The 16,900-nt window shown below is 40.6% G+C and overlaps 1 protein-coding gene across 8 annotated transcripts in view; it reads right to left on the bottom strand.

The window, feature by feature from the left end:
- LOC148661124 (butyrophilin subfamily 1 member A1-like) overlaps window positions 1-16,900 on the bottom strand; it is a 57,210-nt gene that overhangs the window by 38,870 nt on the left and 1,440 nt on the right. Inside the window, exons 1-8 of one of the 8 annotated variants that reach the window (XM_088634421.1) lie at window positions 14,796-15,978; window positions 14,229-14,303; window positions 12,223-12,570; window positions 11,500-11,766; window positions 10,095-10,202; window positions 9,537-9,554; window positions 8,965-8,991; window positions 2,391-3,076 (exon numbers count right to left, since the gene is read on the bottom strand). In XM_088634421.1, coding sequence (XP_088490547.1) covers window positions 2,586-3,076; window positions 8,965-8,991; window positions 9,537-9,554; window positions 10,095-10,202; window positions 11,500-11,766; window positions 12,223-12,570; window positions 14,229-14,301 — 1,332 coding nt within the window. In that variant the 5' untranslated portion in view covers window positions 14,302-14,303; window positions 14,796-15,978 and the 3' untranslated portion in view covers window positions 2,391-2,585. Of the gene's footprint in view, window positions 1-2,390; window positions 3,077-8,964; window positions 8,992-9,536; window positions 9,555-10,094; window positions 10,203-11,499; window positions 11,767-12,222; window positions 12,571-14,228; window positions 14,304-14,795; window positions 15,979-16,900 lie in introns of those variants that run through there. The other 7 variants (XM_088634422.1, XM_088634423.1, XM_088634425.1 and 4 more) reach the window with 7 other exon arrangements.

Here is a 16,900-nt window from a genome sequence, read left to right on the forward strand (position 1 = left end):
ATGACAAATATACTTCCTGAGAGATCTACAGAAGGGAGCGAAACTTTCAGCTCCTGTACATCTCTTTTAGATAAATATTAGACAGAAGGGACCCCCGAGTGACCAAATAACACAACAGTTTAATACATATTTCATTTATTAAAGAAAGTTATGAAACACCTAATGGCCCATTTGAAAAACTAATTGCCACCTTGGACTTGTAGAAAAAGGGAATTCTGTTAGTCAGATTCACGCAGAAAGATGCAGTACGTTTATTATGTATGCATACTGGAATGACACAGCCACAGAGTAGCAGCAGCCACAGAGCAGCAGTGAAATTCAAAGTACAAGTTGGAGTATCACTGTTTATATGCAAGAGTAGTCACAAAAGATGAGATTCCCAATAAATAGCATCACCACCCTTACCCGATTAACATATTTGTACACCAAAGAAGAAAACAGACGGTTTGTTTATGACCCCGGATATCCATCCCCTACCAGCCCTGGTGCATCTTGTTGTTGTTGTTTATGTTTGACAGTTTCAGTTCTGCTGGGCCACTGCCAGAGGGTGTACGTAACTAATTTTACGACATCTATTATTTCTCAAGCAGCCCAGCAACAGTTAAGGGCTGCAAGAAGCGCTTAACCCTTTCCTTCAGACTCAATAAATGGTTATACCACCTTTAGCAGCAATAATTGCAACCAGACATTTCCTGTCACAGTACTGTGGAAGAAGTTTGGGAAACTCCTCCATACAGAGTGCCTCTCTCTTGGAGATACTTTAACAGGATGGCCACTCCTAGGAGAATTCACAACTTCCTTTCTCCATTTGGTCAATATTGTTCTGACAATGGTCCGGTGTTGCCTCAAAGCTAGAGGCTTGTAAGCTTTTCCATACTGATAGACATCAACAACTATTTATGGAGGTTTTTAGGAATTCCTTTTGGTCATAGCACAATGTGCCTCTAGAACCTTTCGTCTTACAATTTCACTCTCATGATATGGTCCAAAATTAGTCAGACTTTTATTGGGCATGGTTGGCATATTGATTGTTAACCCCATAGCACTTTTATCGCATTCGTCTTTAATTACATTTAAAATAGCTATGTGATATTACATTATAGAAATCTTAGTGTTTGATGTGATGAGAAGATCAGGTGTTGCCTAAGAAAAGAAAAATCCATCTGGCGGTGAACTCTGCCCATGCTCTAACTTCACGTATCCGTGAAGGAGGAACCCCCCCACCAAGTGATTTTCTGGTTTTTCAACACTTTCTAATTTCTCAGGAAAATACCTTCCTTCTTTCTGAAGTCATGCTGTAGCTGTCGGGGTGTGCGCTACAGTACGACTTCATTAAAGTGTTCAAGAAGCTGTCGTTTTGTGCGGCCTTTTTTCTACAAACTGAAAGATGACAGATGAAAAATCAAAACTCGGACGTTTTGCTGCATACAAATGTTCAGAACGAACTGTTAAACACGAACTAGAGGACACAAGTGGAAACTCTGTGAAAGTGCATTCAAAACCCACAGCAGGGTCATTTCTGTAAACAAAGGGTTCCAGGGGTGTAGAAAAAGCTGTCCGGCGTATGTTGTCGAAGTCAATACTTTAATGGCTGCAGTAGATCCTACTAACATTTTGAGCTGATTCTCTTAGGTATCAAAGCACCCAGAATGATGATTGATGGCTGTGGATTACAGGATAGCTGTATTGAAACCACAGCTAGTGTTGGGGTTAGCATTCCCACATGACGTAGACATTTTTTACACTCAGTGCTGGATTTGGGGTCCCAAGGGAGCTTTAGGATGAGTGATAATTTGCTCCTATCTGCAACTTTTTTTTGCCTGCTTAAATTGTATATTGTAGTGTTCGGTAATTGTATTCAGAAACCAAGTCAGATCAAAAGATCTAAGCAAGCCTGTTCTACTGAGGAAACTCTCTTACGTATGTCATTTAATGTGCAACTACTGTAGATGTACAGCTGCAGTCAACACTTAATGGTTCTTGAAACCCAAATCCTACACTGGAGAGAAATACATGCTCATTTCAATACTATTTTTACAGCATTTTCAGCAGATCGAAAATGTGCCTACAGTAGACCCATTATGGAAGTAGATACATTTCCAAGAGCTTTTTTCAGTGTTCTTGATTGTATTATACTGACATTTTTTGGTTTGAGGAACATTTTCAAATGTGATGACTGGAGGGCATCGGAGACAGATTGCAGGACTGCTTTGTTGAAACCCCAGCTAGGGTTAGGGTTAACATTCCCACACGACTTACACTTTTAACACTCAGTGCTGGACTTGTGGTCCCAAGAGAACTTTAGAATGAGTGATAGTTTGCTCCTACAAAAACTCCAAATATTCCCTCCGCTCTCAGTGTCCATGATCAGACAACACAACACAGAGCAGTACTGTTTCATTATTAGTAATTATTTATTGAAATGATGATGTTCACAATCTACAGTGTTGAAAACAATCCTGGTACGGACGTTTTCTGCAGTCCTATCCCACCCATCACCCCTACACCAGAAAACAATAACAGCGATAAAACATATTAATATTGAGACATACAGTAGCTGTTAGTGATGAGTTCGTAAGATTTGTTTAATCTTCACATCTGACAGGAGGCAGCAGCACAAGGTCTTTATAATCCCAGGTCCAGAAGACAGGATAGATTTTCTCCCCTTGATTGAAGACCATGTCAGTGAAGCTGTAGATATGAGTCTTAGACTCTACTTTGTAAAAGGAGACCTTCCTCTTCTCAATATCCACACACACCCCTAACGTCTTGGGATGCACTTTGAGGTGGGAAGAACAGTATTCTAACATCCAGTACCCCTCCTGAGGAGAGAAACTGAAGTCTCCTTTCTTCTCTGCAGACTCTCTAGTGACTCCTATTCTCCAGTATTGATTCACCTCCACCTCCCAGTAGTGTCTCCCGAAGGAGAAGCCTTCCCTGCTCAGGACACAGGCCCAGGAATCAAATCTCTGGGGATTGTCAGGGAAATTGCTCCACGGTCCCTTTTGCACTCTCTTCCCATCCTCAGACAGTGTGAGAGAACAATACGCTGTGTCAGGGTCCAGACTCAAATCAGCTGTCGGAATAAAAGTGTAAATATCAGAAGAGTCTGTTGAAAATATGAAAATTTAAGTCAAATGGTATTTGTGAAATATGTATTTGATTCTTGGGTGTACAGAATGTGTAAATGTATACACCTCATATAAGCACATTCTGTGTACTGTATATACATGTAAATTCTATAGCTGCTATAATATATAGTGTATATACGGTATTACACTATATGATACCTGAAATCTAGGATTTCTTCTTTTTACCTTTCAGTGAGGAATTAACCTGCACTTGTTCCTATACTGTACGTAGGAGTATATGCCAAGTATATCCTACATCACTGAAGCACTGACTCTAATTTTAAAAAATCTGTTCTTTAAAAGTATCAGCGACTCCACTGCTGTCCATCAATTCTTCACTGTGGTCAAGAGTTAAAAAAAACTATATTCTTCTCATATACTTCACAAGCTTCAGTTTGAAGGGGAACACAGTTTCTTTTATCTTGTTTTTTTTTTTACTTCCAGGTCCTATACATTTGTATATATAAGACTTCATTCCTGAACAAAAAGCTGTCGTTATTTAGTGATGAGTTAGGGAGCCCTCTACTGGACAAGGGTGAAAACTGCAGTGTGGCCCTGCAGCTGACAAGGCAGCATCTTCCTCTCATGTTTCACACTTATTCTGCATAGAAGCGGACACTGTCAGTCATACTAATTCCACAGGACAACCTCTTACTGTGGAAATACAGACACCCTATAGATCACTTCTGGTCTGGAATGAGGACTCCAATATCACTAGTGAACACCTTACTTTAGGGTTTAATGTGAAGTTGCAAAGGAATTTTCCACATATTCTAAATGGCAGAAGAATAATCTAATTTAGAACACAACTTTTTGCTGTAAATTTTGCTGCTCAAATAAGTGAAATTACTTGTCACTCAGTGAAATCTGACCATTTAAAGATTTAGGGAAGGTTTATAGGTGTCTCAAGCAAACACTAGGGCTTCTTATCCTTTGTCTGCCTGTGTATTCAATATTGATTAGACAAAATGAATCTGTTATTATTTAAGCTGCTACAGGAAGTTATTTTTACAGCCTAGTGATCCTAGTAAGTAGTGTGGAGTAATTAATATGGGTAGTATTTGAACATTATCTTCAGCTTTGAGCTCAACGGAAAAATGTGTGGAACAAAGTCTCAGCATTGTTGCTCTAATTAGCATGAACTGCAGGGGGCTTTGAATCAAAACACTGAAAGATCTGTGTAAGAAGACTTACATCCCATTTAAATATGGATTTCCTTCATTCCAGTTCTCTTCACTGCCCAAGATATCTGAAAATTTACTATCACGTGCTAAAGGCTCTCCATGCATTAACTGTAAAACTGCTACTAATAAAGGTAGACATTAAACATTATTATTATTGATAAATGACAATGATTATACGAATGTATTCATAAATGAATGTGATGTGACTGAATGTTAGTTAATAATGACAAAACATTTCCAAGCGATGGATGCATAAATTCATTATGTGGTGACAGTACTGTTTTCACTACATACAGTACTATGTGATCCAGTGTTCTGCTTAGTATGTTCCTACCGTCAGTTGCTTAAACCATATGTGGTTTAAATTAATCCCCTACTTTCTTAACACCTGATTCAGTGTACCATGGCGTTCGCTATCCTTCATTTCCAGACAAAGAATCAAACGCATATATCACTTCCCTGCTGACTGGTGAAGTACTGGTATCTGCCTTAGCATTCTGGAAGCAAGAAGACCCCCTCTGAAACAACACCGCCCGCTATGTGAAAGCGCTGTGCCAGACATTCGACTCATCGGGCAGAGGACCTGAATCAACCCATCAGCTTCTCCAGCTCAGACAGGGAACTGGAGCAGCACATTCCTACACAATTCAGCTAAAAAAACTGGCTACTGAGAGAAGATGGGGGAAAAAGCTCTCTGCAATTTCTTTAGAGCAGGTTTGCCTTCGGGCATACGCTAACTGGCAGGGATCTTGCAACAGCTTTGGAAGAGCTGACTACACAAGCAAGGGAGAGCTCCATGAGGAGAGAAGCTGGAGACAAACAATTCACATTTGCTCCTTCCCAACCCAACTCTCCTCAACCATATGAATGGGGAGACATAAACTGGCAAGGGGAAGCATTTATATATTCCGGTGTGGTGGGAAACTTTACGGACCTAGCTACAGCAAGAAGACTGCAAATTCCCCTGCTCGCCTCCATTTCTACACAGCTACACAGCTGCTTGATGGAAACCCTTTGTGCCATCAGTTCCCGGAACTACTGTATTCTTCCAAGGGGCAGCCTGTTCACCCTCTGCCTTCCTGAATCCAAGGCCACGAAGGAATATATCCAGAAAAACCTTGAAACCAGTTTTATTTGCCCTTCATCATCACTGGCTAAGGCCATCTTAGCCATCAATTTCCCTACAGGATTAATAAAGTGTTATCTATCTATCTTTGTCTTTGTTCCAAAAAAAGACTGGACAGGACAACAGTCTGTATTGACTACACTGGACTGAAGAAAATCTCAGAGAAAATAAAAAATGTTATCCTCTCCCTCTCATTTATTCACTCTTGGGGAGGGCAAGCAGAGTGAACACTTTCTCAGAAATAGATCTGAGGGGAGCATACAAACTAATTGGAATCTGGGAAGAGAATGAGTGGAAGAAAGCTTTCAATACCTATGCAGTTTATTCTCCCATGGTCTTTAAGACTTTCAGCAATGTTTTCCGGAACCCCTTTCCATATCTTGATGATACGTGGTGTTTTCTGGCAACCTCCAAGAACATGTTCAGCATGTCCACTGTGTTCTTAATTGACTCAATTAATACCACTTCTTCACAAAATTGGAGAAATGCTAATTCCACGAATCCAAGGAGGCTTTGCTGGGTCAAATTGTTTCCCTGGCAGGCATCTGAAAGGACCCCAGTAAGGTTGCAGCTGTCCTGGACTGGCCCACATCATCCACTCCCCCCTATAACAGACCTATCCAAAAAGAGACCCAATCGTGGCAGATGGTCCCCCAAAGGCAAAAGGCCTTTGACAATCTACAAAAACCATATACCTCTGCTATGATTCTTTGTCAATCAGATCCCTCACAGCCTTTTCAACTTGAAGTGGATAACTGACATTGGTGTGGCTGCAGTTCTTTGTTTGTGTTTGGGACCCAGACACCACCCCTGTGCCTATTTCTCCTGGAAGAAGTCTCCAGCAGAGTGTAATTACGATGTAGGCAACTGTGAGATCCTTGCAGCTATACTGGCCCTCGAAGAATAGGCACCTAATAATCTAATAGGCATCTGATAGGCATCTCCTGGAAGAGGCTCAACATCCTTTTGTGGTATTCAATATCCATAAAAACCTTGTGTATCTACAGATAACCGATTGTCTGAATCCCCGACAGGCCTATAATCCCTGTTCTTCTCCTGTTTCAATTTCTCTATAACATATCGGCCGTGACCCAGAAACGTCAAGGCCGATGCACTGTCGAGGATGCACTCACCCGATGTTACCTCTCCAGAGCCAATCTCCATCAGTCCACAACACCGAATAATTGGGGCCACTCTACAGGAAGTCAAGTCAAAAGTCTCTGCTGCTCAGGAGAGCATTTGTCTACAGAGCAGTGATCTACAGTTAAGGCTACTAATGCCAGCAACCAAATGTTTTTTTTTGCAGAAAAGCACATCAGCAACCCACAATTTTTCATCCGTCCACTTGTTAACAACGTAGAACTTCTAGCTACAGAGCAACTTTTATTATATAATTGAAATCCATTTGGATTCTGTGCCTCAAATCTTGAGAAATTCACTAGAACTTCAATTCCAGCCCGATGAACAGAAATGTGACATGGAGAAACCATATAACACCAGAAGCCCCACCACACCAATGCACAGCACCCATTGGACCAGCTGCCCCCCCTACATGTAGACTGCTAATACTCTCTCATCTCAGACTTCCTATTCCCAACCCAATGCTCTCAGCAGCTCCTTTTTTTCTTCAAGCTCCAGAATTCTGTCCTCCCCCTGACTTCACTCAGCACTGCAATATCTTCAGGTCTAGGGCAGCAACAGCTTGTCATCCTCCCCTTTGCGCCTTGTCGCACCACCAATTATTGAGAGTTAAATTCAATCCAGATGCAAGTTTCAGCAATTATTAATCTGTCCTCTATTCCAATTATGTGTATTTTCCCCATGCCCAGTTAGTTTACCCCATAGTACATCACACACACAGATCCAGATCCAGTCACAGACACTGTGTGTAGATGACGACCCCAATGCCACAGGTTCACACTCCTTCGCAGTCTGTACTGCCGTCACCACTGGCTGACAGTCTGTCCTTTATCACACTGCTGACTTCCAGCCTGTTCTCACATGATGAGCTGTGGATGAAGCTGATCAACTTTTTATCACATGTTGCTCAGTCGCACTTTATACAGGACTAACTGAAATAATATTGCAGATGTCAGTGACATGATTTCTTTTGTAATTACAGTTTTCAGATCAACACTGCCTGCAGAACAATAAAAATACAATTCTTGCTCTGTGTACTGGGAGGGGTGGCTATAGTGGGTAGCCCTGGTTTCCCTCTAGTTCTGCCACTGATAGGAACTTGCAGATTTCTTAGGGTGAATCAGGCAGTAAGATGGAGGAATATATGTGGGATCAGTGTGTCCTGACAGAGCTTTTAGATCCAGTCAATAAGAGACTAAAGGGTCTGTCTCTCTTCCAGTGCCTGAGACATTTTAACATTATGTGTCTTATTTGTCATGAGAAGAGGTGGGTGTTGTAGGTATTTTCGTGGTCAGGGGAAATTAAGTTTCTGTGTTTTCAGTTCAGACAGATTTTTCTTATTGTCTTACTCAGTGTGGCACAGTTGGTGTGTCGAAGAATGCACCAACCTAAAACATTTGACAAATAAAACAAGTTCATCCTTCTTACTGAGCAGCATTTTACATGCAGAAGAAAGAATCAAGTCAAATCAGCCCAGGTATAGGCAAGAACTCAAAGTAGCCAAAGCAGAGCATCTCAGAGAACCACGCCATGAGTTTGTAGCTTGCAGTTATTGTAAAGTGGGACAGGGGGGATATAAAAGCAAGGAATGAGCATAAATTGTCAATCCAATAAAAAAGACAATGAAATGATTAATTTCTATTTGACTTACCCCTTCCCCCATGAAATCTTTAAGTTTGTTTTAATGTAGTCTGACTGCATCACCCTCGATAAAGGTGAGGGACTTTGTAACACTTATTGTATTTGAACTCAGCAAAGGCAACTAAACCGGGTCCAGCCAGTATGAGGTGGGTGGACATACAGGAACTTTTCAAGAACTATAAAATCACAGGTGATATAAATACCACTGTTAATAAGGTTTGGTGAAACAACCCACTCAGCCCACTTCTAAGAGGTCACCCTGGTAAAGTTTCTTCTAAAACTACCCACACCAAACACAACCTGAGCAATAAATAATTCTAGACCTCAGACTCCTGGAGGACAGGAAGTTAGGCCTGTGAAGATAGGCCCAAGAGGACTGGAAGTCAAGACCAGGGATGTCAGGAAGCAAGGAAGCCAGTATACCAAGGAGAAGAAGTAACAAAGAGCTCAACTGGAATATGTAAAGAGCTGTAAAGAATACGTTGTCATTGTGTAAAATGGGATTTTTACACTATCGTCACCAACATAAGAGTCTCCTATTGGCCATTAGAGAGATGAAAAAAAGATTCCCAACCCGAAGTCCTGATTGATTTTTAACCTTTCCCCTTGAGTTATGTCCCTTGAGTTACATACAGGAGTTTACAGAAAAGCTGACCTGTAGTACAGCTAATGTTTACACAGACAGTCTGTGTTACAATAGTGGAGTATTTATGTCTTTATCTTAAAAAGGAGACATGTTTACCTGCAGCACTGCACAGCAACTGATATACTGGAAGAGAGAAATACAGACACTGTTAATCACAGACACACACTGGGCTCCACACAGTCAGCATTGGGGGGTTCATTCACGTTTCTTGCTGTAGAACTAGAGCATGTGCAGGTTTTCAATTTCATAAATCTAAGAGTTTCCAAAACATCAATCATGGTCATGAAATGCCAAATATGAAAAATTCCATTGGATTCTATACTTTTTGTTCAGTTTCACAGCCTACAAATATATTCTGTAATAACTAATGGCTGCCTGCTTCACCGGTGCCCTCTTGTGTTCAGGAGGATAGCTGGTCTCCTCATCCCACTAAACCACTGTTTAAACATTTGCCCAAATAAATGACTGGATTGTTACTGCTATTCTGAACATTTTCAAATTAGTTATTGTTGAGACGAATCATTGTTTTGAGTACATTTTGTGTTCCTTATGCAAAAGTGCAAAAGAGCACCACTTGGCCACTACGGCCAGTGATATTCCTCTCCTTGCTATATCAATATTCCTGATGAGTAATTAATGTCATTGTCTGAAGAAAAATATTCACTCACCAACTCGTTTCTCTTCCCCTGTAGAGAAACACAGGCAGTGTAATAAGTAACTGGCTCTGCAAAATGCTAATTGTGTGTCTGTTCATCAACTGTTTAAGCAGATTTTCCCGTTATAGAGCTCAGAGATTTTCCCGTTATAGAGCTGAGTAAAACTATGAATTCATAGAGAATGGTAGCTGTTTCACTGGTACCAGCTGTATCAGAAAGCGTGAAGAAGATGTATTGACTGCAGTCTAGAGTGATGTGCTCAGTAGATTGGATGGACTCTTCACTGCTCCCCACTGACACAATGTAAGAACTAGTCAGCAGTGAATAAGGCCCAGTACTAAGGGACAGCCTCGTCTCATTTGATCACATTGTCACTCTCACTCTGTGGCACTGATTTATGTTCTGATGAAAACTGGAGTCTACAGTTCTTCACATGGTATCTACTGCATAAACTGTCTCCCGTTCTCAAGTGTAGGATTTTCTGTGCTGCTTTTAAACATAATAATGCTATTTTACACCCATCCTAACACAGACATTCAGACACACGTATGCTGTATAACAACCACATACTGTCCATTCTTCTCCACTGGATCGCCAGAAGCACAGATGCTGCTACAGTCACAGCTGATATTATAAAGAGAGCCACCATCCATCCAGAGGGTCCAGGGAAAAAGTCTCCTGGAAAACAGCACAGGAATATGATCCCAAGGGAACTAATATACAGCCCATCGCGTGTACACATGTATATTTTCTTTTAACGCAATACTTTTCTTTACCAAAACCAAGATTATTTTAAATAATTTCTCAAAATATCGCAAATGCAAGTGATCTCTAATATCCTCTAAACGTGACCCTTAAGTTTGTTTTCACAGCAGTGAAACTATTTTGTAATAAACAAATTAAAAGTGTAACAACAGCAATATATAGACAGAAACTACACAATGGGTGAATAATATGTACTTTTACCAGGAAAATCCAAAAACAACAACAAGTACTATATATCACAAACCACCAAAACAGCCTAAGCTTTTCAGAACTGTGTTTCATAAATAGATACATCAGCATAGAGTATATAAACATTTTTCATGGGAATATTTGTGAAGAATCTCGTGTTTAGAGAAGCATCAAAGTATATGAATAATTTATCGGTTCTCCAGCAAAATGCCAGCACAAAAGCAAAACTTCACTAAAATACATAAAGAATGTTTTTGCTTACATTGAAAAAACTGCTTTCATTTTACCCTGGAAATTCACAAGTTTATCAAAACAATGCAACATAAATGTCTTTTAAAGCTCCCCTATATGAAATTGACCGACTTTAGAAAACACTAATCTAAAAGGTTAAAACAGCTGTTATTCAGCCAATTCTGACCATTCAGAGCTTAAATCTTCATCACTATGGCATGCATGTGTAGTTTTTTATTGTATTGAACTTGTTTCTTTTGAATACTGTATAAGTGCATACAGTAAATACCAGAAAGCAGCAAAAAAAAAAGGTTAAAAAACTCTCTAGGACTAGGACCAGAATTAGTGCATTATTATTATTATTATTATTATTATTATTATTATTATTATTATTATTATTATTATTATTATTATTGAGCTTCCGAACAATTCAAGAGGTGCTATATTAGCACAATCAGTCTGTCATATGAAAACTTCTTTGCCCGATTCAGCTCATTCAGCCTGATCCTGAGATCAATCTGCACTCAGCTGGACCTCCATCAGCCTGTTTTCCACTAGACCAACTCAGAAATACACCAAACAAGCAGCATTTCCCTGTTCGCCTGTCCTCGTTTGCACAGCATATTCTATCGTTATCGCCTCTTCTCTGCCTTCACTGGGACCAAGCATATGAATTCTTCAGCCTGTCCTACAGTTATATAGCTACTTTCATCTCTTAGCTGTGTCATAACTGTAGTTTAACTAAAGCAAACACAACACTGAAGACGTCACATTCAAATTCAGTACTAACTGGGTATGTGGAGCTCAGACTCCCAGTCTGCCATGGGCTGTGTGCTTCTAACCAGACAGGAAAAGATGTTAGACTCCTGTTTAACTGGAATGTAGCTTTTGATACTGAGGAGCCCTTGACTGTTGCTGTCCTCTGTGATGGGCAGTGATGGCACCTCATTTCCATTCTTGTCTATCCACATCACTGCAGGTGCAGGGAACCAGCCCTCTGCTCTGCACAGCAGCTGGGTCTGACTCTCTCCAGGGGAGTGGAGAGAAACTGAAACATCTGCCAATAGAGAAAACAACTTAATAATAATAATGTAATATAATAATAATGTAATTATTATAATGGCAATGAGAGCTACACAGCTCTTCTAACCATTGGAGACTCTCCTGATAGTCACTATGGAGCTCACAGTATTAAATCTCTTCAGGGTGCCAAATCCCTTCAGCTATATAATTGACCCGACCAGCAGATGGTCTTCTGGACTGGTGTAGATCTCCTGTAATCTCAGTCCACCTACAGCTTGCGATCTCATTGTTAAATACCCTCTGGCGTCTTTGCAGGAATCTCTCAGAATCCTAAAACTGAACAATGTGGACCTGATGGCTACCAAATGAAAAGTCATTGGCTCACAATAGACATCCTTCTGTAACTTTTCCACTGTTGGTAACCGTTATGAACATAAGATGTATTATATAATTTAAAACATTAACATTATGATTGCAAAATAACACTCACCTCTTACAACCAGGTCAATAAGAGTGTCTCCATTATGTTCCACAGACTCCACCAAACAGTTATACAGTCCATGATCAGAGAGACTCACATTTTTCAGCTTTAAAGAAACGTTGCCTCTATGGAGCTCATGCAGAAAGAGATTAGCCCTCTCCCTGTAGGCTGGGTTCTGTACATCAGTGTTATATTTCTGAGATTGATACAAACACACAGGAGCTTCGTATTCGCCTCTAAACCACCTGATGTTTAGGTCCTCAGCACTGATGTCTGGTGAGAGGTAACAGGGAAGGACAGTATCTTCACCCGGGGACACAACAACAGGAACACCTGAACCAAGAACCTGGAATTTCTCTGAAAGTGAAAGAGCACAGCCGACATGAATCTACCACTTCTAGAGGAATGATCACACTGAAACATATCACACAAGGGGATGAAGCGTTAAACATCATGGTGCTGGAGCCCTGACCATTTTTATCTCTCATCTCATCACCATGAAGGCAAAGGTCACAGATTGTTCAATGTCTATTTCAATTAGGCTGTGTTAGGATTGTTTTGTATTTGTATTTGGCTACTTTAATCAAGGCAAGTAAAAGCTATGCAGAACCTCTCCTTTAAGGTTACACAAACCAGACACAGCACACATACTTAAATTCCAATTCCAATTCCAACGTAAGCATTGTTTCGAAATAAAGGCCTTTAGCTTTACATCCATGGATTTTCTAACCACGTTTGGGAGAGCCAGAGCAAACCTGGCAAGCAATAGGCACAAGTCAGGATACACCCTGGACAGGACACCACTCCATGACAGGGCACACACAGTCACAGTCACAAACACACACTCACACCAGGGTCACTTTTCCCAGAGGCCCTACCGGCATGGCTTTGGACTGTGGGAGGAAACCAGAGCACCAGGAAGAAACACACAAAGAAACACAGGCAGAACGTACAAGCACCCCAAAGCACTCTGGAACATAAACCCAGTTACAATCTTGTTCAAAATCAAGGCTTAGGGGTATGATCTTGAGCGAAGAAGGACACTTGTTATCTTAGAAAACCTAGAGGAGTTTGTCTTTGTTGACTTATTGAGTCTCTTTCTTTGTAGTTAGTACATACTGTTTACATTCAGATGAGAAGGGGTGTGCTAAAGAATAGTATTGCATGTTACACAACGCAATATAATATATTCCAAACCAATCTGAGTCAGTTTCAAAAGACAACAAAAACAAAGTGCAACAAAGAACCAATGTAATAATGAATAAATCAAACCGCTAACAATAAATACTTTGAAAAACACTGTTCAAATGTCCAATAAATTTCTATGCAGAACATAGTAATCTACTAACAGCACCCCATCCACTTTCTATCTGCTTTATTCAATACAGGATTGTGGGGAAACTGCAGTCTATCCCAGCAAGAAATGGGCACAAGGCAGGGTACACCCAGCACAGGACGCCAGTCACATCAGGTAAATTATTTAATCATTTTTGCAATAATATTAAATCAGTTGTTGGGCATGTTACTGCACCAGTGCAGCTTATTGACATTGTTGACATAATGCAGTATATGTCATACCTCCCATCTTAACATTGAGCAAAAGGGAAAGATTTAGACTTTCATAAATGTAGGAGTGAAGGATGCAGTATTTTGGGTACTAACTAGTGTAATGTACGTGTTTCCATATTTCCATTTCTCCATTGTAACACTGAGTTTGTGCCCTCCCAGTATAGTGTGTGAGCACTGCCACTTTAACCAATGCTCTCTGACACTCTTGCAGTTTGGGCACATAATATATACAGTACAATTCAGGTGAAAATTCTATATGTATTTTTCATACGGAAGGTCACATGTGAGATGGAGATTAAGGTGCCGGAGTGGTGCTACATCCTTGAATACAGACAATATCTGTAACGCAACAAGGTGTAATACCCATGCACTGCTTATCATGAGTTACTGTTCCTGCTCAGTGTGGAAACATTACCACAAAAATCAGAAGTTTCTCCTCATTGTACCTGATCTTGACACAGACGTCTGGAGGAGAAGCAGAAGAATCACACAGAGACAGTCTGATTGGCAAGACTTCATTTCTGAAATAAGGGAACACTCTGATTGGTCTGATATCATCAACCAAACAAAACACAGTTTGACTGGATACACATCATCCTTCAATCAAAAAGACTTTATGGTTAGTGAAGTGTGATTTCACTAAAACAGACACTCAAAGTGATATATCCAGCTGTACTACGGCAGCAAGTTTCTCTGAGCTTCAGTTCTGATGTGATTGATCACTCACACACTGCTGTGTCTGACTGATCTTACTGTCACTGCAGCACACACCAGCTTCAGTCCTGACCTTACTGTGTATTCTCACAGTGCTAACTATCTATCTCACGATGCTCGCTATGCACTATGTGAGCATAGTCTAGATCCATATCTATATCTCACTATGCACTATGCTATCTAACTGATCTCACTGTCTCTCCTACTCCAGAGTACAATCCCAGAATAGTTATACACCTCACAACCCCAAAGATCAACGGCAGTACATTTGAAAGAGTGGACAGTTCTAAATACAATACCTTAGTATTATTGAAAAAACATCACAAAATAGCAAGATGGCGACGCGCATGGACGCAACGGCTTCGTTAGCTCTCAAACAATGGTGCTTTTTGTTCGTTATTCTTCCTTTTTTGTCACGTTATTTACTCAAAACACCGAAGCTTACTTCTCCTACGACCGGAAAACATTACTGGACATCAGAAACAACTGCAGGAATTTCTCCTTTAGTTCGCTCGACCTGGATTACATCAGCTCGTCCATCCTCTACACCGCAGACCCGGAAGCTGCGGAGCAACCAGACCGTGACTGCCGGGAGAAGAGACGGCGCAAGCGGTGCGAGCGTAAACAGAAACGGGGTAAGAGAGCCGGGCTGCAAATAAGACTAAAAAAACAGCGGAACAGACAACCAAAGAGCTGATTGTTGACTTCAGAAGACAAGGAAAAGTTCACTCCCCCATCTACATAGATGGGTCTGCGGTGGAGATGGTGAATAACTTCAAATTCCTAGGCGTTCACATCTCTAAGGACTTTACATGGACACTGAACACCTCCAGTCTCATCAAGAAGGCACAACAGCGGCTGTACTTCCTGAGAAGGCTGAAGAAAATACACCTACACCCACTGATCCTCACCAACGTCTACAGATGTACGGTGGAGAGCATGCTGACCACCTGCATCACAGTCTGGTACGGCAACTGCACCGCATCCGACCGTAAGGCACTACAGCGGGTGGTCAAAACTGCCCAACACATCATCGGCAGTGCCTTACCACCCATCCAGGAAATCTACAACACCAGGAGTCTGAAAAAAGCCACCAAAATTATGTCTGACCCCACTCACCCCAGTCATAACTTGTTTATTCCCCTACCATCTGGCAGAAGGTTCCGGTCACTCCAGTCGCACACAACTAGACTCCAAAATAGCTTCTTCCCCAGAGCTGTCAAGTTGGTGACGCCCCCACTCCCTTCCACCTTATTATGATCTCTCCTAATGTCCTCCTGTACCCACAACGACTGTACTCCTACACCACCACACACACATGTAAGCCGAAATTGTACTGTCCCCTCGATAGCCCAGTAAAACTGTAACAGGCATAATAATATTTAATATTTATTAATTAACCATACTACTTTTAACCATACTATTTTTTGCACTGTTCCAAGAATTACCTTGCACTGTTTTTGTCCTGTTATATTTTCTCTGTTTGTGGAATTTTGCAGTTTTCGATTACTTGATTACATGTTATTTATGTTATGTTATTACATGTTACTGTTATTGCTATTGTGTAACTGTCTATTGTCTTATCTTCTGTCCTATTTATATACTGCACCTGAGTGACTAATGAGAAACACTTTTCATTATACTATGCACCTGTGTAAGTTTAATGACAATAAAGTTGAATTGAATTGAATTGAATTGAAAATGTCAGTCTAGATTGTATTTTTTTTGTAAATTGACTAAACTTAATATAATAATGAGCTGTACTGTTAACCTTTTTTAGATGTTTTATGGAATCTTTTCTTATACTCATCATCATATCCTGGTTTTGTTCTCTTGCCATCTCCAACCAGTATAGGTTGGAGAGTGTGAAAATTCTCAGCAGCAAGGTACAGTAGTAGGTACTGGACAATGTAGTCTTAAAGATCTATAGTATCTGAGAACATATAAAAAAGAGCAATGATATTGTCCTAGATCCTACTCTTCCCCTCTGTATTCAATATGTTATTTTATGTTTACTATCTGGATACGTTGCTGCCTATGAAGACTAATAATAATAATTGCTTAAACCTGTATAGCACTTTTATGAACACTCCACTCAAAGCACTTTATAGATAATTGGGACTCCTCCCCACCACCACCAGTCTGCAGCTCCGCCTGGATGATGCTCCAGTATGCTCACACACACCAGCTCTCAGTGTGGAGGAGAACAGAGTGATAAAGCCAGTTCAGAGATGTGGATGATTAGGAGGCCATGATTGGTAAAGGCTAATGGGAAACATCACTATACAGTATGTATATGTATAACAGAGTTAAACCAACATGACAAAGATAAATAATATATATACTGATGGAAAAAAAAATAAATGCAACATTTTCTGGAATGAGAGTACTATAGTTATAGCTT

Source organism: Lepisosteus platostomus, chromosome 6 (genome assembly GCF_059453375.1).
Source record: "Lepisosteus platostomus isolate fLepPlt1 chromosome 6, fLepPlt1.hap1, whole genome shotgun sequence".
NCBI lineage: Eukaryota > Metazoa > Chordata > Actinopteri > Semionotiformes > Lepisosteidae > Lepisosteus > Lepisosteus platostomus.